Source organism: Pimephales promelas, chromosome 12, assembly GCF_988280905.1.
Source record: "Pimephales promelas chromosome 12, fPimPro1.hap1.1, whole genome shotgun sequence".
Classification (NCBI taxonomy): Eukaryota; Metazoa; Chordata; class Actinopteri; order Cypriniformes; family Leuciscidae; genus Pimephales; species Pimephales promelas.
In genome coordinates this window covers 4,661,916-4,687,626 of record NC_142780.1, presented here as the reverse complement: position 1 = coordinate 4,687,626, position 25,711 = coordinate 4,661,916, and the positions used below count along the sequence as shown (strand labels likewise).

General features: G+C 37.6%; 1 protein-coding gene across 3 annotated transcripts; it reads left to right on the top strand.

The window, feature by feature from the left end:
- Positions 1–495: 495 nt before the first annotated feature.
- On the top strand, positions 496–25,053 carry ttk (ttk protein kinase). 3 transcript variants are annotated; one of them, XM_039651349.2, is made up of 25 exons: positions 496–627; positions 1,426–1,522; positions 3,672–3,894; positions 5,709–5,815; positions 5,913–6,056; positions 6,299–6,371; positions 7,857–7,935; positions 8,017–8,120; positions 10,630–10,726; positions 10,838–10,943; positions 11,145–11,364; positions 12,271–12,377; positions 12,479–12,622; positions 16,856–16,992; positions 17,085–17,215; positions 17,870–17,999; positions 19,133–19,225; positions 19,316–19,473; positions 20,102–20,253; positions 22,141–22,265; positions 22,355–22,426; positions 22,509–22,685; positions 22,765–22,855; positions 24,181–24,263; positions 24,788–25,053. In XM_039651349.2, exons 2-25 carry the CDS (start codon positions 1,435–1,437, stop codon positions 24,869–24,871), a joined length of 2,925 nt encoding a protein of 974 aa, XP_039507283.2. In that variant the 5' UTR covers positions 496–627; positions 1,426–1,434; the 3' UTR covers positions 24,872–25,053. The 3 variants fall into 3 exon arrangements, with proteins under 3 accessions (XP_039507283.2, XP_039507281.2, XP_039507282.2); XM_039651347.2 differs by having other exon boundaries at positions 24,178–24,263; XM_039651348.2 differs by having other exon boundaries at positions 506–627; positions 1,404–1,522; positions 24,178–24,263.
- The last annotated feature ends 658 nt before the right edge of the window (positions 25,054–25,711 follow it).

Below are 25,711 nucleotides of genomic sequence, written 5' to 3'. Positions count from 1 at the left end.
AATATTAAAAAAAAATAATTTAAAAAATAATCTTGATTTTATGGTGAATAGTATAGAAGCATATTTTAAATATATTTTTTTTTATCAAGAACAACATTTTACCAAGCTTATATGGTTTCAGTTATTTAAACAATAAAATAAGCTTTGTCAGTTGTAAGAAAGCCAAAGCAAAGAATAATTTTATTTACGAAATGGTTCAGAGCCAGATCATTTCGTTGCACGTGGATCTGAACAGAATAATATTTGAATAAAACGCGCTTTATCTAGTCTAATTGTCATTGAAATAAAGCCTATCATTATATCAATTCCACATGTTGTTGTAAATCTATATTTAGTTTCTTCATGGTTTTATAGAGTCTATCAATTCTACACATTTTTTACATCTACAACGAACAAACTTGTAACAAAAGTCCCACTTTATATGAAGCGCTTTTTTGTAGACATTTTCTTTCTCCAGCCCCTGCACCAGAGGGAAGCCCCGCCCACCATGCTGTAAAATGATCACGTGGAATACAAACTGACCAACAGGAGCGCGCGCTTTGAGGAAGTGGCGAATTTTGAAACGGTTGTTGAACAAAACAATTACTCGATCACACCGTGAGATTTTCCTCCTTTCTCCGTCTCAGGGTAAGTGTACTGCTTTAAAATAGTTTTAACATCATCCAAAATGCAAACAGTGCGATGTAGTGCGTCGACATGTTGATTGTCATTAATCTAACGTTAATCAATAATGCACGATTGATTGTCAACGAGGAGTGTTCTGTTGTAAAGCGACTTTAGCCGCATAGCTGCTAATCACCCGACACGGTGGAGCTGTTCTTCATGTTATTATCAATCACAGCAAGACCAACCTAATTATGTCAAGTCATGAGACTGATCATATTAAGTTCTTGCTCAAATGCTGGTAACGTTAGGCCATCAGACGTTACTCTTGTAGATTTGGTGCATCATCATCATCATCAAAACAAAATTGAAATATTATTCCATATAACATTTGAAAGTTATAAAATATAGGCTTTGTTCACTTTGAATACTTTAAGATCCAATATGAATCAAAGGTTGGATGAGACATTTTTTAAAATGACAGACAGATATATAGGCATAAAGACATGAAGCATGCTGAATATTACCAAAGATGTCAATGCAGTAACGTTAACGATAGCTGCTACAGTAATTGTGTTTATGTTTGTTTTGTAATATGCATAAATAGCTGCATGTAATATAAGTAAATTTATTTCATTATGAATAATATTTTTTCTAAGTTTTTATATCTATGTAAGTCTATATAAACAGTAAAATAAGCTTTTATTTGCGGACATATTCATGCATATATAGACTGAGGAATGGTGTCATTTCCACATATGTCAATGCAGTGCAGTAATGGTGTGTGTATTGTGGTGTAGTTGATGTGTGTGTGTTGTGTAGTGTGCAGAGATGGATGAAGAAGAGAGTACTGAGCGACAGATGCAGATTGCCATGTTGTGTCAACGGCTGGCCAAGATGAAGAGGTTATTCAATGATGGTAATACATTTAATATTTGAGGAATGATTTTGCTAAATAATATTTTCAGGGTACACACACTTTAAACCTCACTCTATCAGGGAATGTTATGGAAATTAAAGGGATAGTTCACCCAAAAATTTAAATTCTGTCATCATTTACTCACCCCCTTGTATTGTTCCAAACCCTTAAGACTTTTGTTTGTCTTCAGGACACAAATTAAGATATTTTAATGTGATCTGAGAGATTTCTGTCCCTCCACTGACACAACTACCACTTTGACGCTTCAAAAAGTTCATAAAAGGGATTGTAAAACTAATCCATATGAATTGAGCGGTTTAGTCCGAACTTTCTAGAGACTCGATCACTTAAAGGAGTAGTTCACTTTTAAAAAAAACTTTTGCTGATAATTTACTCACCCCCATGTCATCCAAGATGTCCATGTCATTCTTTCTTCAGTCGAAAAGAAAGTTTTTTATGAAAACATTCCAGGATTTTTCTCCATATAATGGACTTCAATGGGAACCAAACGGTTCAAAGTCCAAAAGACAATTTCAGTGCAAACTGTTCAAAGGGCTTTAAACGATTCCAGACCTAAAGACCTTTGAACAGTTTCACTGAAGGTGTCTTTTGGACCTTGAATCGTTTGGTTCCCACTGAAGTCCATTATATGGAGAAAAATTCTGGAATGTTTTCATCCAAAACCTTAATTTCTTTTCGACTGAAGAAAGAAAGACATGGACATCTTGGATGACATGAGGGTGAGTAAATTATTAGCAAAAGTTTTTTAAAAAGTGAACTACTCCTTTAAAATGATTAACAGATTGAATCGAGTCTTTTATTCACACATAGACATTGATCAGCGAACAAACACAAGCTCAACAAACCTCTTAGTTTCTTGGCTGAAGCTCAAGCGTGATGCGTAACACGAGAAGGAACCTCATTGGTTCTTGCACGTCAAGTGAACATGCTTGAACTTACGTTTACCACAACTGATCTGTGCATTGATGAATGTTTTACATGGGAATAAAAGCCAAATTAAATCTGTTCATCATATAAAGCGATCAAATTTGGTCTAAACTGCTCAATTCATATGGATTTTACGTTCTCTTTATGATCTTTTTGAACCGTCAAAGTGGTAGTTGCTTAGCTGTCAATGGAGGATTTCTCTCGTCATCATTTGTGTTCTGACGATGAATGAAAGTCTTAAAGCTTTGGAACCACACGAAGGAGAGTAAATGATGAGACTTTTCCTTTTTGGGTGAATTATCCCTGAAATAAAGTTAAAGGGTTATTTCACCCAAAAATGAAAATTAAGTCATTAATTACTCACCCCCATGCTGTACCAACCCCGTAAGACCTTCGTTCATCTTCGGAACACAAATGAAGATATTTTTGATTAAATTTGAGAGCTGTATAACTACCACATTGGCTGCCTAAGGGACTGCCTCTTGACGGCCCAGAAAGTCAATAAAGAGAAAATGTTTAAATATCCCAAGTGACTACCGTGGCTCAACTATATGTTTATCAAGCGACGCGAATACTTTTTGTGCGAAAAAACAAACAAAAATAACGACTTTATTCGACTATTCCTTTTCTTCCTTGTTGGCCTGAAACGAGACTTCCTTAGATTTCCACGACGCATGCCTCTCGTTTCAGGCCAACATGGAAGAAAAGGAATAGTCGAATGAACTCGTTATTTTTGTTTGTTTTTTCGCACAAAAAGTATTCGCGTCGCTTGATAAACATATAGTTGAGCCACTGTAGTCACATGGAATATTTATACATTTTCTTCATTGACTTTCTGGGCCGTCAAGAGGCAGTCCCTTAGGAGCCAATGTGGTAGTTATACAGCTCTCAAATTTAATCAAAAATATCTTCATTTGTGTTCCGAAGACGAACGAAGGTCTTACGGGGTTGGTACAGCATGGGGGTGAGTAATTAATGACTTAATTTTCATTCTTGGGTGAACTAACCCTTTAAGGACATTCCTCTAATTCCAATATAGATGGTTGTAATTATGCTCTGTGAGTATACATTTTTATAACATTTTTCTAAAATGTTTATTAGCAATCTTGATCCAGTAGTAATCATAAAATCATTGGTCAAAACAGGAATTCTGGGTTGTAATCAGCCAGACCAGAACATTTACAGCTTTTCTTCCATACAGATGACACGGATTACATCAACCAGGCCATCAGTTCAAACTCGCCTCAAACATGCCGGACATTTCTGACCAATCTGGAGAAGAAAGGCAATCCCCAAACAGATCCCAGCCTTCTCACTAAGCTCATGGACTGCTACACGCGCGTGTTCTCCAGCATGCCGTTGGGGAAGTACAGTCAGAACGAGAGCTATGCCAAGATGCTGGTCAGATTTGCAGAGTTAAAAGCGTAAGTAAATAAAAAATGTTTACAGCATCCTTTTCCTCATTATGGAAGTTATGTGCATAATGATCGCTGTTTCTTGAGCATACTATGCCTTTTTATAAAGTAGGTCTACTAGAATAGGTTTTCATGCTTGAATGTTGAAATATACACATTTTTCAATGAGTGCGTTTAGATGCACGTTCTTAAAGCGGTTACACATAATAAGCGTGTGGTCATGTAAACGCGTTAAACCATTTTCCTTTATTGGCGTGAGGTCATAAACCGATCAACACCTTAAGGCCTGTTCACACCGGGACGAATTTCACGCTCTTTTTAAAAAAAAAAAAAAAACTCCTCGGGTGTGTCAAACCCTTTATTTTGCATACATCTTATGCCGCTATTATTTAAAGAGCCCCTATCATAGCATTTGAAATGTTTCTATTTTTGTTTTAGGAGTTCCCATAAACAGTTTAACATGCATGCAAGGATAAAAAACACTTTATTTGTCTTATAATATGCATTTATTTTTAACTGATTTGCTCACCGACTCCCAGATGATTCGTACAATGACTGATTTTTCCAAACCACTCCTTTGCGTGACGCTAATCGGCGGTGATTGGTCAGACGACAGACCCAGTCAGTTATTGTTTGTTAGCATAACGCATAAACGTATTGATAAAGCACTGCAGTACTACAAGACGCTCTATTATTTATGACTACAAGAACAGCGACAAATATTTCACATATTTTAAAAAAAAAATTGACATTGGAGACCTAGAAGCTGCGCTGAGCGTAACTTACACACACACACACAGATACACGCGCACACACATACTGCCTCGCGTCCCGACGCTACAAAACCGTTCAAAACCCATAAAAGCAACCACTAATTATTAATAATACTTACAGGTTGTGATTCATAGGAGGAAGCTGATCCCTCCTTCAGGAACAACCGCTTGCGAATCCACATTTGAGTTCATTTATGTTTTTGAACGATTAATTAAAATGATGAGAACACAATCGGGCTATACTGTTGTGGTATTGGTGCAAATATGAACTCTAACCACCGATTCTTCACATGCTCGTCCCTGGTAAATGAAAACAAAGTGGCTGAACTATCTTTGCATTGTAGAACACAGCGTCTTCTCGACATGATGCTATGATGAAGTATTTGAATGTGTAGACTTCAAGTTTACTCTTCCGTCTGCGCGCGCAGTAACTGGGCACGGCCAATATGTCTCTACGTCACTACGAACCAGCTAATGACTCATTTCAAAAACAATTCATTTCATAGACTCAGAGTCGACTCTCACTTTTGAAAGACAATAACTTTATATACAGTGCACTTTCAGATATAAATCTTTGCAGGATGTTTTCATTCCCCTAGAGCTATATTCCACACCATATGAACAGTCATTTTCAAAAATCCATGATAGGGACTAATATTGTTATTTTATATTAATATTAAAATAACTAATATTGTGACGGGTTCGTTCCCTGGAAGAAACCTCACGACTAATGGAGGCGTTTCAGGGCGTTCAGAAACAGTGACGCAGATATACTGATGAACTTTTTGTTAGGTAACGTTACATGTTTTTCATGCTCAAACAGCAACATTACACACTAAAGAAAGTTAAAAAGCATAATAGGTCCTCTTGAAAGAAATAGTTTCAGCCAGAATGTAGAATGTTTTTTACATAGCTTTTTTTCTGTATGAAACATGCAGGTCATATAGTTTGAAATAATGCGAGGATGAGAAATAGACGTTTTTGTTTTTAGTTTTAGGTGAACACTTACAACTTTTTCACTTTATTAGTAATGTCTCTCTTTGCCAACAGCATCCAAGATGTAAATGATGCGCAGGCTAGTTTTGATATAGCGAGATCCCACTGTAAGGATTTCGCCTTCGTTCACATTGCTTATGCTCAGTTTGAGCTTTTACAAGGTAAGGAGACTCACAAGTACACTTTTTAGCTTTTGTCTCTTTCAAAATGTTTGCTAGAACACGCGTCATGAAGTTTCTTTCATTCTCCCCCCCCCAGGCAACTTTAAGAAATGCACTTTGATTCTTCAGAAGGCTTTTGAGATGAATGCTAAACCCAGGCACGTTCTGGAGGCTGCCGTGCAGAATCTAAATCTAGGCAAACGCCAGCTCCTCTCACAAGAAGATAAAGAGAACATATCAGGTTTGTGGAGGCTACGTTTATGATGTCCATTATGGAGTATGGTTGTAATTGCATTGAAAAATATGACTAGTGCATTTCTGTATTATTAAAAAATTGACAACTGGTTGTAGTAAATGAGAGAATTGTCATTTTTTGGGTTAACTATTCATTGATTTGTGAAGATTTGCAATAAGCATTTGTTTCTATAATGCATGCTTTTGCCTTCTATGAATCATGCTTGACTTGTGAAATCTCTCTAATAGATTCTGTGAGAAGCAGCTCTAGAACATCAGATGGGACATGTGACCTGCAGGCCAGCAGCACTTTCCCCCAGGGGTATGACACTTTTCTCATTTATGCAGGGTTCATGCAAGGTCCTTGAAGTACTTGAATTTGAGTTTTTGAAATTTAAGTCCTGGAAAACGGGCAGATATATATGAAAAGGTACTTGAAAAAGCAATTTCACATATTAATAACATAAATTATTTGTCAACGACATTTTTCAGACGAAAACGAGACGATAACTAAATAAAACCTTGTTTTGAATGTCAAAAACTATGACAAAAATCTATTGACATTTTCGTCAACTAATAAAAAGACGAAAATGTTAGTGTCGATCTGGGAAGCGATCCAGTCAAAAATGTTGTCCTGTGTTTGTGGTAGAGGCGCACATTTGTACTGTAACGTGCTGATCTACCCCTGTTGAACGAACAACCAAACTCACATTAAAGCATTAATTCACTTTTGAAAAAACTTTTGCTGATAAGTTACTCACCCCCATGTCATCCAAGATGTCCATGTCTTTCTTTCCTCAGTCGAAAAGAAATTTAGGTTTTTGATGAAAACATTCCAGGATTTTTCTCCATATAATGGACTTCAATGGGAACCGGATGGTTCAGGGTCCAAAAGACAGTTAATAACAGTTTCAGATGCAGCTTCAAATGTCTTTAAACGACACCAGACGATGAATAAGGGTCTTATCATGCGAAACGATCGGTTATTTCAAAGCTTATTTAAAAAATGTAACTTTTCTAAGGACAAATGCTAGCCTTTCTCCATTCTGTGAGGCGCGTTTGCAACGTCACGTAGTACGTAATTACGTTCAAAAGGTCACGGGCGACGTAGCCAGAAGTACAGAGTCAGAGTGTTTACAAGTTGAACGCATAGGTTGAATGTGAAAACTAACTCAAATGCCGTTTGCAAAAAAGGAATTAAAAGGTAAAACAACGATGTCGGACGATTTTGATTCTGTACTTCCGGCTACGTCGCCCGTGACCTTTTGAACGTAATTACGTATTACGTGACGTTGCAAACGCGCCTCATAGAATGGAGCAAGGCTAGCATTTGTCCTTAGAAAAGTTACGTTTTTGGAATAAGCTTTGAAATAACCGATCGTTTCGCATGATAAGACCCTTATTCATCGTCTGATATCGTTTAAAGACATTTGAAAGAGTTATTAACTGTCTTTCGGACCTTGAACCATCCGGTTCCCATTGAAGTCCATTATATGGAGAAAAATCCTGGAATGTTTTCATCAAAAACCTAAATTTCTTTTCGACTGAAGAAAGAAAGACATGGACATCTTGGATGACATGGGGGTGACTAAATTATCAGCAAAAGTTTTTTTCAAAAGTGAACTAATCCTTTAAAAGGTGATTTCAATACCCAGCATATTGATAGGGGCTCTCTGATGCCAAGAAAGGATAGGTTTATGCACATGTGTTTGCGTGTTATCAATTTCTTTAACTTAACATCCCTATTTCACAAGAATTATTTATTTACCGTAAAAAAATTGATGATGTTACCCATTCTGAATTCCAGGAGTGATCAGAAGTTCAGTCCACAAGATGAGAACATGCCTGTATGGAGAACAGGGTCACAACAAAGAAGAACGGTCATGGTAAGGTGTGAGAGACAACAACAGCAAACAACTTTTGAAAGTGGAATTGTGGACTGTATTTACTTCTGTTCACTCCTACAGGCCGAACGAGTGCCCATGGTGCCTCTCTCTATCCCTGAAAACGAGAGCGATGACTGTGACGGTGTCCAGAAAGCGGAAGCTCCTGTTACCTACGGTTTCTCCAGGTGAGAAATGTCAATCTCTGTAGGGGTGGGTGATATGACCAAAAGCAAATATTGCTAATTTGATTATTACTATTCAGTTAATTATGTACTTCTGGGCTTTACTTTTTCGGTAACACTTTACAATAAGGTTCATTAGTTAACTACATTAGTTAACATGTACAATATGTGAACAATACTTCTTCAGCATTTATTAGTGGTGCACGATATATCGGCCGCCGATATAATATCGGCCGATTTGGTCAATTTTTTACACATCGGTATCGTTCCGATGTCAAAATAGGGCCGATGTGAACAGGCCGATGATCATCCCTGTGTATTTGTCGTGCGTGTAGGTGTGAGTGTGGGGGCGGGGATGTTTGTTTTTGCACGCGTATTAAAAGTGCGTTTAAACATCAAGCCACGAAGACTGGAACTGGTGAGCTGTTTTCTGCCAGCCTTCCTAATGCGTATTTTTGTCCCGCCAAAGCCATATTTGACCGGTAAATGATGTAGATGGGTGACTGCTGCACTTGAGGGAACAGGAGAGAGTGAAAGCACCGGTCGTGCGCCGTCTTCAAAATGTCTTGCGCTTGTTTAACTGAGGGAACAAGAGAGAGTGAAAGCACCGGTCACGCGCGCCGTCTTCAAAATGTCTTGCTCTCTCTCTCTCTCCCTCCCTCCCGCATGTTTATGAATTGAGTTGACTGAATATCTTTGAGAATACACGACGGTAAAAGGTCGGAAGACCGAAGTTTTTTTCTTCTGAACTACTGGTTGTGAATTGTGAAACCACACTTTCAATAAACCAAAAAAATCTATCTGGTGATGAAATGTTTTCTGTGTCGACTGTCGAGACCATAGACTGTAAAAATAGGTCGAGACAAATCTCGTGCGATGTTCTAAACTGCCTGGATAATCACAACGTGTGCCGTGGTTCCGTTAATGACACATCCGATTCGCGAACTAATGACTCCTTTGAACTGATTCACTTTAATGAATGGTTATAACAACTGATCTGTCCAACACTGAGCTCAAGAGACAAAGAGATAAATCGGAAACACTTTACAGTAAGGTTCCATTTATTAAAGTGCACATTAAATGTACACTTTAATAAATGGAACCTTATTGTAAAGTGTAAGGTTAATAGATTAATAGAATGTTAACAAATTTTGTTAACATTCTATTAATATTAGTTTCTATGCAGATTTACTCCATGTCAAAACTACCCCAGTCATTCTAGAATGATTCATTCTTTCCAAATAGAGCAATTCAAGTAATCTGGTGAAATTGTTTTTATATCACAATATATATCGCAGAAAAATAAAATATCACAATGTCATTTTTTACCAATATCGTGCAGCCCTAATCCTCGCTATGTGTTTTCTATACAGGGATATCGACATCGGTAAATATCGGTATCGGCCATAACAGCAATGTTAATATCGGTTATCGATATCGGCCACAAATTTTCACATCGGTGCATCACTAGCATTTATTAATCTTAGTTAATATTAATTCCAACATTTACTAATACGTTATTAAAATCAAAGGTTGTATTAGTTAATGGACTGTTAACTAACATGAACGCACCATGAACAGCTGTATTTGTATTAACTAACATTAACAAAGATTAATAAACACTGTAACTAATGCATTGCTCATCGTTAGTTCATGTTAGTTAATGCATTTACTAATGTTAACTAATGAACCTTATTGTAAAGTGTTACCACTTTTTCTATATTTATACAGATTTTTATCTGACCTGAAGAATGACAGTTTGCTGGTTATATTTTAGACCATTTTTAGACGTATTTTAGATTTAAATGCATTTTAAACAGTACAACAGTGTTTGCAATAGTAATATTTCTTTATTGATTTTTTTTGTGTGTGTATTATTTAAATAATAAAAATATTTTGAAGAATTTTTAGGTCTCGATGTTAGGTGTATTTAACTACTAACATTTAAATTAATCACTTGATACAATAATCTAAGTGCACATGTTTTTACATTGTACTTAAAAATCCCTCCATGTAAATTACAATTTCTGTAAATGCATCTATAAATACACTTTTGACCTTTAAACCCTACACTTTTAACCTTAACCCTAACTATACCACCAAACCTGTCCTAACCATACACATATCCCACCTCAATTACAGCAAAAGGGTTTTGCAATGCAGTATGAACAGCAATATGTTGCATAGCAGTAAAGGACACCTCATATAAAATGTGACCGATTGATATTATTGTATAGTCATATTAAATGGGGATGGGGAAAATATAGTTCCCCATGCTGGTACTCAACCCATTGTCTATGTCTTTTGGTATATGACTTCCCCTTGTGCCCTCTAAAATAGCACATTAGTCGTTGTTGTCTGTAATTATTAGATCGGTTAGATCAAATAACCTCAATCAGACAGTTCATTCATTAATATCAATCAGAGTGTTTATTTAATAAACACAAAAGGCCTATGTACTGGGATATGACCACTTGTTCTTTATAAAGCCTTAATGTTTGATTTTCTACAGGCAAACAAGTGGTTCAAGTGTCCGCTCTGCATTCCCGATGTGTTTCTCAAAGAAGGGCACTCCAGATGGAGACTCCTACAGTTTACTGAACCTGAAGGTATAAGAGTCATCTGCCCTTACTATAGACATAAACTCACTAGTGCTGAGAGTTATGAGGCATAATAACATCATAGCACTAGTTTGATTTCAAGTCCTCTTCTTAATGCAGCCACCCATGATTAGTCCAGATCATCTGAGGGAAGACATTGAACAGGGCAACACCATCACAGCACTTCTACACAGAGCAGAAAGAAAAGAAACTGCTCGAATGGAAGGTAATTTTTTGATTACGATATTAACTGTTTGAAGGAGTAGTTCACCCAAAATGTGGAATGACAAATAAAATTTTAGTCTGTTTTAATCCCCCAATCCCCCTGTTTTAATGTTTTAAACTTTAATCCCCCAGACCAAGCCATCATATGAGTTTGGGTTTGCTCAAGGAACTTTTTGTTGTAGTGCACTCCTTTCTTCCACAGAAACCACCGACATCAACCAGCTCATCAGCTCAAACACTCCTGAAGGGTGTCAGGTCTTCCTGAGAAGCCTAGAGAAGAGAGGAGACCCTTGTTCAGACGCCACGTTTCTCTCCAAACTCCTGGACATCTACTCTAAAGTGTTCGCCAGGTTTCCGTTGGCAAAACATTGCAAAACTGAAAGCTACGCTCAAATGTTGGTGCGATTTGCGGAGTTGAAAGGGTAAGTCAATGGTAGATTACTCTGAGTATTAGAGCCAGACCGATATATCGGCAGGCCGATATTAGGCATTTTCTAAAATATCGGTATCGGCAGTTATAATGGCCGATAAATTAATATTCCAAAAATAAAATAAAAATGGGCGAATCACGCTTCAACCATGTCATGAGTGTTGGAGTTGTATAGTTTGTCCACCAGAGGGCACTCTACACCGTCCCTGTTGGCAAAACTCGTGTATAACGCGCCACACATCCTACAACCTGCTGATCCAGCCAGCCAGGCAGAGAGAACCAGTTATGCATTATCATATTATTTTAGTTAAAACTCATAATTTACTACAAATAACTAATGTTAGGGAAATCTGATATTTCTGAAATAAAATAATAATAATAATGTCGGCCGATATATCGGAATATCGGATTTTAAAGTCCCCGTGAACCGGAAGTTGCAAACGATTTTTCTCCAGTGCTGTGACGTATTTCCAAGTGAAACGGAATATTGAACAGAGGGCAGGGTTTTACTCTAGCGCTCCTCCTCTCCATCTCTCGCTCATAGCAAACTAACGGTTTGAGGGGAGTGGTTAAGCGTTTCCCCACCCAAGCTGTGAAACCTACGTCATCAGAATAAGGAACCGTTCCAGACCGGAAGTAACTTTTCAGATTTTGATTAAAGATTACCAAGGTAAAACATTTTTTAAATATATTTTTACTTGCACGGATTAATTGTTCACCACAAGACTAGTAATATGCGCTAACAAAGTAAATAGGTTCAATTTTGATTTCACGGGGACTTTAAAACCAACAAATATTTGTATCGGTATCGGCCTTCAAAATCCTTTATCGGTCGGGCTCTACTGAGTATCAATAGCAGCTGATATCTTGAGTCATTTATTCCTGTCCATCTCTACAGAATTGAAGATCCAGAAGACGCCCAAGATCATTTCAGTATTGCCAGATCACACTGTAAAGCGTTTGCTTTTGTGCATATAGCACATGCTCAGTTTGAGCTCTCACAAGGTAATGCATGACATTCGGTTGGTTTAGTATGAACATGGTCATTCAGCATGAGGCAACATGGAAGAAAACCTGCATAATAATGTGTTTTTAACATCTCTCAGGAAATTCTAGGAAGAGTAATTTGATTCTTCAGAAAGCAGTGAGCTCGAACGCACGGCCTGTTGAACTGCTGCAGACTGCGATCAGAAATCTGAACTCTGGGAAAGCTCATCTGCTTCCTGCTGAGCCTGAAGAGAACACTGCAGGTTAGTCAGTTTGCTGTTAAAGGACACTTTTTTTTTTTTACCCCAAGGCCCCATCCACACTACTGGGTTTTCGTTTAAAAACAGAGAATTAAAACGAATACGATCTCCGTCCACACTAGTGTTAATTTCGTTAACGAAAACTAAACGAAAATATTTTCGTCAACGCACATTTTTCACCGAACGAAAACTAGACGAGACTAAAATCCCCACTAATAAACAATAACTGGGAGTAAATCAGAAATAATTTTCGTAGACTAATAAAGACGAGACGAAAATGCAGTTCGGTAAATAAAGACTGGGCTAAAATCTATGGACATTTTAGTTCACGAACAAAGACGAGACGAAAATTACATATTATTATATGATATGGTTTTGTCAAATCCTGTCTCGTCCTCCGCCTCCTCCTCGTCAGCTCTTCCGCCACACACCCACTTTCAAACCTGGAGCGGGCGGGCACAGTCAGTGTAGCCTACACAACACATGGAGCAGACAGGAGCTGGATTAACGGTGAGGCGGCGGCGACAGGTTAAAAGTAAAACTCGGGGGGCTCGGGAGAAAGAAGAGACGTGATATATGGACACATTTTGTTACAATGATAAACTAACTAATGATGGCTAACTTTCATAGCATTTAGTATCCAGGCTGGCTATGTTGCGTTAGCACGTAGCGACAGTAGCCACTTGTTGATAGAATTGTATGTGAGGTTAAATTTATGCTAACTTAGATATGTTATACTGGCCGGGCAACTATAGTTTCAGTTAAATTTGATTAAAGCAGACAGACGCTTTAAAAAGATTAGTTAAAAAGATTTCATACGTTCTAGCAAGCTATGCCTTGTTTCACCTTAAATACTGTACCTTTATATACCATGTGAACTAGCTGGCAGGAAAGTACTTTTGTTGTATCAGTTGGAGTTTTTTTTTTTTTTTTTTTTTTTTGAGCTCAAATCTATTTATTTTATTATTCTATGTGAACTAGCTTTAAACAGCCAGCACTTGTGTTAAGTTCATAATACACTTTATTTTATTTATTTGTTTCCTTTGTCAGGTGTATTTTATTTGTTAACAATGTTCAAAATAAATATGCAAATATTGTCAGAACATCTTCCATGTCTGCATGTGTTCCTTAAAATTGTGTTTTTTATCAAAAAGGTGAGAGAAAATGTTGAAAAGTGAAATAATTTTAGGAAATGTTAAATATTATCTGCTGACAAAAAAGTAAAAGGTTAAAATCATGTCCTGACTAAAACTAGACTAAAATGTTGACAGTTTTTTTTTTGACTAAAACTAAACGAATAAAATTATGTTTTCTTGGACTAAAATAAAGACTAAAATGCTCGACTAAAACTAGACTAAATAAAAATGGGATGATGTCGACTAAATGTGATAAAAACTAACAAGCGATGCTGAAACTGGACTAAAACTGAAACTAAATTTAAAAATGGCTGGTAAAATTAACACTAGTCCACACCAGCGTTTTATCTGCGTATTAGAATTGATCTCCGTCCACATTAAAACGACCGAAAACGCAGATCACGTGAACATTTATCAACATTGGGCATGCGCGTGCTGGTGTAAACAGTGGCTGACGAATCAGGGAAGGGCACGTCATGACTGGTGACACCCAATCATAGAGCCAATCGTTAGCCTCTGCGTCAGCGTTTCTAAACTCCTCTATAACAGCCAGTCTGATACTGCGCTGTAGATGTTGTCCCGTAGCTACGTGTTACGACACGCTTGGCGGCTACTGATAAACATGTTGTAAGTTACAGTTCCAGAGGCATCTTGTTGTGTGTTACTACCGTATTTATTGTCCTCCACACAGGTGCATTACATCCACAAAGTCTCAAAGATCTCTATTCGTTACAGACAACAGCGTTTACAGAACTCCGCCGTAGCGGTCAAAAACTTTTTGCCCTTCCGGGTCAACACTCCACACCACCTGTTGAACCCTCACAAATATAGTTGAGTGAGCAGCACCATCTAGTGGCCCGACAAACTCAGACACCATTTGGCTCCTACATCCTCCGTTTCTTCCCGTCTACACTAAAACGCCCTCCGGAGATTCAAAACGTAAAATGGAGCTGTAGCGTTTCTAAACTTGTTGGTTTTTGAACGAAAACGCAGTAGTGTGGACGGGGCCTAAGTCTATACACTGAGAGTGATTAAATCACTGAAGATCTGCTTATAACTGTCCTACAATCCACAGAAATCGAGTTTTTCAGTGTGTTTGAGGTAGACTTCAATGTTGTTTACTCATTTTTATATTTTGTCATTAGTGGTCCAAGCACCAAAGGTTTGCAAAGAAATCTGTGATCTCCAAAATACTTTAAAGTCCCCGTGAACCGGAAGTTGCAAACGATTTTTCTCCAGTGCTGTGACGTATTTCCAAGTGAAACGGAATATTGAACAGAGGGCAGGGTTTTACTCTAGCGCTCCTCCTCTCCATCTCTCGCTCATAGCAAACTAACGGTTTGAGGGGAGTGGTTAAGCGTTTCCCCACCCAAACTGTGAAACCTACGTCATCAGAATAAGGAACCGTTCCAGACCGGAAGTAACTTTTCAGATTTTGATTAAAGATTACTAAGGTAAAACATTTTTTTAAAATATATTCACTTGCACGGATTAATTGTTCACCACAAGACTAGTAATATGCGCTAACAAAGTAAATAGGTTCAATTTTGATTTCACGGGGACTTTAAAAGATCATTTCATTGTGTAAATATCAGTGATGCACCGATATGAAAATTGCGACGATACGATAACCGATATTAATATTGCTCTTATGGCCGATACCAATGTTTATGTATGATCGATATCTCTGTATAGAAAACACATAGCGAGGATTAGGGCAGCATGATATTTTTCTAAAAATGACATTGCGATATTTTATTTTTCGGTGATATATATAGCTATAAAAAAATGAGAGGTTTAAGAACTGATTAATTTTAGTGCTGTCAAACGATTAAACCATTTAATCGCACATTTGTATCTATTCTAAATGTCTCTTGATTTCTTTTTGTCCCATTATTTTTTTTTTTCTCATTTTAATGCTCTTATCAACATACAAAAGTGGATCGGCTTGTTTTTTTGCAAATGTTTTTTTATTGAAAACAACATTGGCATATACTGTGTTCAATTTCACACTAACATTCTCACTTGGAGCAAATAATCTCTCACACAATGTAACACTGTCCATCAATAAAAGGGTGAAAGAAATATTGACGAGGTCCTGATATTGACGAGGGGACGGAGAATTTGCATCAGCTTTGTGTGTGTGTGTGTGTGTGTGTGCTTGGCAATCAAGTGGTATTTCAGACTGGAGGTGCTGCGATGATGATGCTCAGTTCACAATGACCAAACACAGATCACTTTGGTCTGGTCAATTAAACCATTTGGCAACTTTTTAGTAAAGTAAACTTTCCGTTCAGAATCTTATTGGCATCCATTTCGGCGTCTCGTGCTCGTCATCCACTCAAAACGCAACGTTAATCAACTATTTGGCGATTTGAACAACTCGAAACGAGTGTGTGTGGCGTGCCTGTTTTGTTTCCGGTCTAGATAGATCCGCTTATGCTTTGGTCGACGAAGCAGCAAAACGTCCTCGCGCGGCGCAAGCCATTGAAATGAAGGGGTTTCTTAGCACAGCGCGCGCATGCTGCGTCCTGTTGCAAAAGCATGTGAAAGAAAACTACAAAGTTTGCTAGGCCAAAAAGACTTGATAAAAAAATGTACGCCGTTAAAATGGGTTTGCGTCAACGCCGTTAATAACGCGTTCAACTGACAGCCCTAATTCATTTACATGACTTTTCCAAATCTGGAAAACACACCATTAAAATTAGGCTTCCTTATCATCCAGAGGGAATTATGGTTCTTCAAGAAAAGAAAAAAAAAATACAATAATTATCAAATAAAATGTTAACGGGTGTATTTAATACTTGTTTTTTTGTGTGTTTTGTCTTTTTTAATGCTTGGTTTGTCTTGAGTAATCTTGCGGGCCCCTGCTTGAGAATCACTGGCGTTGGTCGGCGCTTGTTTTTGTTTATCGGGTCGTGGAATGTCTGAGAAGTGACAGTATTATTTGGTGATTGTTTGGCGTCTGTCTGGGTAGTGTGAATCAGCCTTAACCATATTTACAATAAAACCAAAGATTTCCAGTTGAGGATGTGGTATTTTTAAAGTGAAAAATGCCTGTTCAGAAAAAGAATGATATTAAAATGGTTTGGTTTTGCAGAAAATGCAGCACTAAGTAACAAAATGGATGAAGAAAACCCATCGAAGGTTCCTGAGGAGCAGCAAAAGTCCCATGTCAAGGAGACTTCATCAGAATGGAAGATTCCTACGGTCATTAACAAACATGCGTCTCCAGAGGTCTGATTACAGCTCACGCTTCTTTAATATCTGAGTTAGAATGATTACAGTGCGGGATCGGTTCATGATCAATGTTGTTTTGGTCTATTCAGGATCGCAAGCCTCCTGCAGACCCCATTTCCACTTCATTCTCACTTCATGCTATGAGAACACCTGCGCCTCCGAGATTACACCCCTCCTTTAGCTGTCAGACTCCCAACTACAAAGACCCAAATGCAAACAGGTAATAACACGTGTCTTCGTTCGTTCACCCAAAACTTCAAATTCTGTTATTAATTACTCACCCTCAAGTTGTTCCAGACATTTTTGGAACATTAATGAAGATATTTTTAGAAACCTGAAAGCTTTGTGTTGACTAGGGTTGGGTATCGTTTGAATTTGAACGATTCTGATTCCGATTCCTTGTTTCGATTCCGGTTCCTAACGATTCTCGATTCCGATTCTTTTAAGAGGCAGGGTCAAAAAAGTTTAGCTAACCTTGCTAACCAACGGTCTCTCTGAAGGAAATAATCCTTTCTGAAGGAAATACTCCTGTCACAAATACTCCTTCTGTCACAAATTTTGCATTTTGCCGAGATTTCATTATTTTTAGAAAAGTGAAGCCACACTTTGGACCGCCGACGTAAGCTACTAATGTTCGACTCGCGCGGTTATGCCAACACTTCCAGTAGACGCTTCTTCGTTGGTGTTGTTCAGCGGTTTCTTCTTCCGCTCGGCGGACTGTGAATATCGAAACTAGGAATCGAAATTGTAACTTTTGAACGATTCCGGGAAAAATGAAAAGTTAGTCCCGGTTCCAATCAATACTCGATTCTCGATACCCAACCCTAGTGTTGACGAACTATCCCTTTAACGATGCTCTCTGTTGCTTCGATAGTTTCGTCACTCCTGTGGTGAAGCAGCGGCCAGTGATTGTGTCTGTTCCATCGACGGCACAGAAAATGGGTCACGCTCAGTTGCCCTGCACTCCTCAGAGCCAGGTGTCCGATATCCAGCAGCCCTCACAGGTAAAGACATCTCCAAAACATCAAACAGGCAGAGAAATATGTGATCGAGAGATAAAAAGAGAGCATTACATGTTTTTGGGCTTGGATAAGAAAGCAGAGCAGATTAAGGAGTATTTTTATTTTTGTGAATTTGATATGCCATGAGAAAATAATACGCCACTTTTTTTTGTAAATAGGCTCATTTTACAACTCCCCCAGAGTTAAACTGTTGAGTTTTACCGGTTTTTTTTTTCCGAGTCAATGGTTCGTTTCGTTCGTTGAATGAGCCAAATGACTCAGAAAAAGATTCGTTCATTTTGATGAACGAGTTCGAACAGGAGAGTCACAAATGCGCATCACAGAACAGAGTAAGGTGAGCATTTGAGCTTATAAAACTTAAACTTTGTTAATTATTTATTAAATGAGCGATTGTTTCGCTTGATAAGACCCTTATTCATCGTCTGGAATCGTTTAAAGCCCTTTGAACAGTTTGCAGTTTGCACTGAAAGTGTCTTTTGGACCTTGAACCGTTTGGTTCCCATTGAAGTCCATTATATGGAGAAAAATCCTGGAATGTTTTCATCAAAAACCTTAATTTCTTTTCGACGGAAGAAAGAAAGACATGGACATCTTGGATGACATGGGGGTGAGTAACTTATCAGCAAAAGTTTTTTTCAAAAGTGAACTACTCCTTTCATGTCTTTCATTCTTCAGTCGAAAAGAAATTCCAGCATTTTTCTCCATATAGTGAGTATTGACTGGGAACTAATGGGTTGAAGGTCCAAATTGATGCATTTTCAATCTAGGCAAAACGCTCGGTGAAATTAACAGTTTTCTAATATTCAGTTCATAGACATTTGTAGAAATGGAATTTCAATTACTAGTAGAAAGAAATTATTGATATCTGTCATTGCCTTTGAATGAAAGAATTTGACTAGTAAAAATGCAATTGTAGATATCAACAATTATGCTTTTTTAATACAAAAATATATTCCTGATTTCAATAATTCCATTATAAATAATGAAAATTGAATATTAAAATACCAGAATGGAGTCAGGTGGATAAAAGGGAAGTGTGGGTATTATGTTGCTCTCGGCTTCATTTCTGCCTCTGTGATCTATAATTAATTTTGTATTAATCTTTCACCCTTCAGACCCCCTCCTCCGCTTTCTCAAATGAATCCATCACAATCAAGGGCAAACAGTTCTTCATTTTCAAGATGATCGGTCGAGGCGGCTCCAGTAAGGTACGGAAGAATGACGTGTTGTTGAGTGTATAATTCTCCATTTCTGACTATTTATTGTGGGTAACAGACATAAAATATTTTTCTCTTTAGGTCTATCAGGTTTTTGACCACAGGAAGCATGTGTATGCTGTGAAGTATGTGAATCTAGAGGAAGCTGATGCCCAGGCGGTGGAAAGCTATAAGAATGAGATCGAGCACTTGATTCATCTTCAACAGTACAGTGATCAGATAATAAAACTCTATGACTAGTAAGTGTGTCTTTGATTCACCAGCATCACGACTGTAGCCTCGTTTCCACTACCCTTCAAATTGTGCAAATTGAAAATACGGCCAATGGAAACGCATCAATTTTGCAAAAACTCCCATTTATCGCAAAAAAAAAATTTCAACGGCAATATTTGTCGAAAAATAAATACTTTTCAAAACTGCAATGGAAACTGTGGTTTTTGCGCATTTACAGTCACCTGACGTAGATGACGTGGCGTGTTTGGACAGAATACGAGACAGAGTTCTCTATTAAATTCATAAAAAACAACAAAATTACAGGAATACCTCAAAGAAATGCCACAATCAAGACCTCGGAGCAGAAATGAGGGAGAAACCCCAGCCGCTCCAAGTATAAGGGTCTTTCCTGACCATTAATGCTTGGATGACACACATACGTCGCCTTCGATTAATAATAATGGCCAGTGCAGTGGCTAAGATATCCATACACCTATTAACATCCGTCGCCATGATTTTAGATTTTTGACGTTTTAGTTCATCATTTTGCATTAGATTTTGTCGACATTTCGAACAAATCTGTAATGGAAACGGGCCTTGTGTTGTGCTTGGAAAACAATGTAAATGATGAGCTGTGTTCCTGCTTGCTTGCAGTGAGATCACCAGTAGCTACATCTATATGCTCATGGAGTGCGGCCACCTGGACCTCAACACCTGGCTACGCAACCGCAAGTCCGTCAACCCGCTGGATAGGAAATGTTACTGGAGGAATATGCTGGAGGCTGTGCACACCATCCACAAACATGGTAACACACCACCTCTCGCACTCTCTAAAGTTACCATTTCTCAGTATTTTCAACTAAGCATTCAGGGCCGTTCGCATAGGACTGGGCGATACATTCAATATTACAGATATTGCCACCATATCTTTGACAATAAATTCCAGCACAACAACAACCATAAGGAAATGACCCTTCACAATAGATAATGCTTTTGTTAGAGAGCGACATATGGCAATTTATCTGTTCAATTAAATAAAAACCTTACTCAGCTGTTGAGTTATAAAAACGCCATCTCTTCGTCTCTTTTACAAAATTTCAAATCCGTTAAGCTGCGTTCACACTACAAGCGACAAAGCGCCAGGATACCATTTTAGTAGTCAGAAGCGGTCCTGTAATTTATACAGTGGTATGAATAAGTTTTGGCACCCATGCTAAAGTTGCCTAAAAAGAGGAATAAAAAATCATCTTTTGGATATTGATCTTAATGCCTTAATTAGAAAAATGAGGAAAAGTCCAACCTTTAACCCTTATGCTGCATTAGGGACATTTTTGGTCTTTTGCAGTTCAATTTCTTTGACCATTTTGGCTGTTTTAATGCAAATGGTATGAAATTTGGCAAAATTGTGACTTTTTGGATACATGTAAAAAATGTGATCCCATTTTGCAAAATATGTATAACACACACTGTGTAGATCAAATAGTAACACTCAGCACCATAAAGACCAAAAATGGCCCATTGAAACCCATTAAAACGTTGTTTAAATCTGAGGCTGTCAGTAATACATGAAACATGATTTTTGCACAAACATCCTTTCATTTTGAAGCAAAAGCATTATATTTGCATTATATAGTGTATTCCACCAGATGGCGTCACTACATATTTATTCCCTATGGGTGGAAATGCACCTTATTTTAGGCAATAGGCAATGTTTAATAGGTGGCCATTTTTGGTCTCTAACGCGCTAAGTGGGATTTTTTTGCAAAGTGGGACTGTGATAATCCAAATCTAAAGTTTTCTCTTTGCATTTAGTTTATTGAAAATAATAGAATTTTTCTGTTTTTTCCTCTTATACAAATCGATGGTTTCGCAAACAAAACTGGTAATTAAAGGGTTAAAATCCTGAAATTGAACACATTTTTGGTAGTTATGATGAGGACTGATGCTGGTTAAAAGATTTAACTTGGTAAAAGTGGAAAATAATAATAATAATATATAATATTTTAGGCAATGTTTAATATGTGGCCATTTTTGGTCCTTAATGCACTCAACGGTGTTAAAAATCTAATGCAGCACAAGGGTTAAGGACACCAATTTTCTTTGTGAATGAATAATGTATCATAAATAAATAAATGTTTTTCCTTAAAATACAGGGTGCATAAGTCAGGGCCCCCCTATGTTAAATTCCCATAGAGTCAGGCAGATTTTTATTTTTAAAAGCCAGTTATTTCATGGATCCAGGATAATATGCATCCTGATAAAGTTCCCTTGGCCTTTGGGATTAAAATATCCCCACATCATCACACACCTAGAGATTGGCATGGTTTTACTTCAGTTAGCCTAATAGCTGGTTTGATTTGCATTGAAAGATGATCTTATGGAAAGTACCCCATGCCAATCTCTAGGTGTGGTGGAAGGTGTGTGATATTGTTTTATTTCAGATAATGTATTTTGTTATTATATAACAAAAAATGCATTTTTTATGGTTTTAGTTTGTCAATTATTTAAACTGATTTTTGGGGTACTCGTTTTGCGTCACTTTTTATAGTTTTCTGGGTAAATCTGAAATAAAGACACACGGGTGGGCGTGTTTCATAGAAAAACACTCATGTTCTGTGTACAAAATGTGAAAAAATCTAGTGTAGTTATTGCACTTTTTAATGGATTAATTTCTTTGCATGTTTCATTTGAAGGCATCATCCACAGTGATTTAAAGCCAGCTAATTTTGTGATTGTGGATGCTTCGCTGAAACTAATAGACTTTGGAATCGCCAACCGTATTCAACCAGACGTGACCAGCATCATGAAGGACTCACAGGTTGGGTTGGAACAGAACTGTGGTCTACAGAGAAATGTTGTTTCCGGTCTGTTCTACTTGATTTACTTGTTTTTAACGATGTGCGTCAGGTGGGGACTCTAAACTACATGCCACCAGAGGCCATTAAAGACACATCCTCCAATGGAAAGCCTGGGTCAAAGGTGAGAAGAGTTCATATTTCGTGTGTATGTGTTCCATGCTGGAACAGAGTATAATGGTAGATTATTCCTCTACTGTCCACAGATCAGTGCTAAAGGGGACGTGTGGTCTCTGGGATGTATCCTGTATTGCATGACTTATGGAAAGACTCCATTCCAGAGCATCACCAATCAGATAAGCAAAATCCATGCCATCATAGACACGTCCCACGAGATCGACTTCCCCGATATTCCAGAAAAGGACCTACTTGATGTACTTAAGGTGTGCAGAATGTACACGTAGTCAATTAATGACCTCATCAATTTCGTAGTTCAGCGCTCACTGTCTGTGTTGATTTCAGAGGTGTTTAGTTCGCAATCCTAGAGAGAGGATTTCCATAGCAGAACTCCTCGAACATCCATACCTGCAACTGCAACATGCACCTGAGCCAGGTACGTGCTAATATGTGCAAACAACAGTCTCCTGAAAATGAGTCTCCTGAAATTTTTTTTGCTGGTTTCGCTGATCAATGCTATTGTAAATGGTAAATGGACTGCATGATTAATTTATTCCACAATCAAAAATGTCTGATCATATGACCATGATAAAGTAGTATTTTAAAGTACGCTCATGCCTTGATGGAATTACTATAATAACAAGATTTCGACTTCCTTGTAGAACTTGTAATTGAAACTCATAACTCTAAATTTAAAACATGAAAGCTCTAACTCTGTAACAATGCGTTAACACTCAAAATGGCAGCGTCTTCAGCAGCAAAATGTAGTTAAAGCATTAGTTCACTTTTGAAAAAGCTTTTGCTGATAATTTTCTCACCCCCATGTCATCCAAGATGTCCATGTCTTTCTTTCCTCAGTCGAAAAGAAATTAAGGTTTTTGATGAAAACATTCCAGGATTTTTCTCCATATAATGGACTTCAATGGGAACCGGATGGTTCAGGTCCAAAAGACAGTTAATAACTGTTTCAGATGCAGCTTCAAATGTCTTTAAACGATATCAGACGATGAATAAGGGTCTTATCATGCGAAACGATCGGTTATTTCAAAACTTATTTCAAAAATGTAACTTTTCTAAGGACAAATGCTAGCCTTTCTCCATTCTGTGAGGCGCGTTTGCAACGTCACGTAGTACGTAATTACGTTCAAAAGGTCACGGGCGACGTAGCCAGAAGTACAGAGTCAGTGTTTACAAGTTGAACGCATAGGTTGAACGTGCAAACTAACTCAAACGCTGTTTACAAAAAAGGAATTAAAAGGTAAAACAACGATGTCGGACGATTTTGATTCTGTACTTCCGGCTACGTCGCCCGTGACCTTTTGAACTTAATTACGTATTACGTGACGTTACAAACGCGCCTCACAGAATAGAGCAAGGCTAGCATTTGTCCTTAGAAAAGTTACATTTTTGGAATAAGCTTTGAAATAACCGATCGTTTCGCATGATAAGACCCTTATTCATCGTCTGATATAGTTTAAAGACATTTGAAGCTGCACTGAAACTGTCTTTTGGACCTTGAACCGTTTGGTTCCCATTGAAGTCCATTATATGGAGAAAAATCCTGGAATGTTTTCATCAAAAACCTAAATTTCTTTTCGACTGAGGAAAGAAAGACATGGACATCTTGGATGACATGGGGGTGAGTAAATTATCAGCAAAATTTTTTTCAAAAACGAACTAATCCTTTAATGATTACGCTGCATGCATAAAGCATGTGTCTGTTTTTAATGCGATCATGATTGTTGTTCTGTCCTTCAGCAGAACCGTGTGACCGTGATTTGAAGAGAATCCTTAATGAACTGGCGGCTCTTCAGTCTCCCAACAGTATCGCACGAGCTGCCAGTGTAAGTCGTCCTCACGTAGCTGCTCAAACATCTTCATTAAAAAAAAATAAGAAATTAAGGTTTGAATATAAAGGATGTTAATGACAACTGTCATTAAGTGTTGTTCGCTCAATTATGACATTCTTAATGCAAATATGACATTGTTTGAGATGTCTTTATGACAACTTGACAAAGCAATACATCATAACCTGTCAGTGTCTTGGTCATGACAACAACATAAATTGTCATAAATATGTCATAAACATGACAGATTAATTATCAAACTTAAGAAATAACTTAGCTTTATGGGTTAACATTACATTAAACTTGTTGGTTTTGACATTGGCTGTCATGAGGCCATTATAACTGTCATGAATATTTTTCTTGACCTCAACTACAGTGGTACTAATTGAATTTGTCATTAAAAGGTTATAATGGCCTCATGACAGCCAATGTCAAAAGCAACTACATGACAGTTTTGGGTGAGCTTTAAGCAAAAATATGATTGACATTTACATTCAAACCATCTTTACGTACGCCTGCAGAACCTGGCCAAGATGTGCAACAGCGGGAGGAAGTTAGATGTTTCTGAATGTGTGAAAACATCCACTCAGACCCTGTGGAAATGAGGATCGCAGGACTCGAAACCACTGTTCTCTCTCTTCTGCCGTCTTGCTTCTAGATGCTATAAAGAAATGCTTGTTTGTTGTCCATTTCTACTTGACTGTTTCTGATTTTATTTGACCACTTAATGTTATCTAAGAAAGTGTACATGACAAAATAAAACACCTCTTGTCAGGTATATTCTAAATGTAGTGTGTATTTGTAATCAATATGACACATTACCATGTTTTCAGTGCCATCTCGTTCTTCAGTGCATTTAATATCTCATTAAGCCTTTTCGGTATGACACCATTTCATCAGAATGCATGATTACGTTTCAGTGCTCTTTAACCCTTATGCTGCATTAGGGACATTTTTGGTCTTTTGCAGTTTAATTTCTTTGACCATTTTGGCTGTTTTAATGCAAATGGTATGAAATTTGGCAAAATTGTGACTTTTTGGATACATGTAAAAAATGTGATCCCATTTTGCAAAATATGTATAACACACACTGTGTAGATCAAATAGTAACACTCAGCACCATAAAGACCAAAAATGGCCCATTGAAACCCATTAAAACGTTGTTTAAATCTGAGGCTGTCAGTAATACATGAAACATGATTTTTGCACAAACATCCTTTCATTTTGAAGCAAAAGCATTATATTTGCATTATATAGTGTATTCCACCAGATGACGTCACTACATATTTATTCCCTATGGGTGGAAATGCACCTTATTTTAGGCAATAGGCAATGTTTAATAGGTGGCCATTTTTGGTCTCTAACGCGCTAAGTGGGATTTTTTGCAAAGTGGGACTGTGATAATCCAAATCTAAAGTTTTCTCTTTGCATTTAGTTTATTGAAA

Coding starts and splice junctions, on each gene's coding strand:
- ttk (XM_039651347.2), top strand. CDS start 1,435: ATGGATGAAGAAGAGAGTACTGAGCGACAGATGCAGATTGCCATGTTG. Junction 6,372..7,856: donor AGCAGCACTTTCCCCCAGGG/GTATGACACTTT, acceptor TCTGAATTCCAG/GAGTGATCAGAAGTTCAGTC. Junction 24,264..24,787: donor GTATCGCACGAGCTGCCAGT/GTAAGTCGTCCT, acceptor GTACGCCTGCAG/AACCTGGCCAAGATGTGCAA.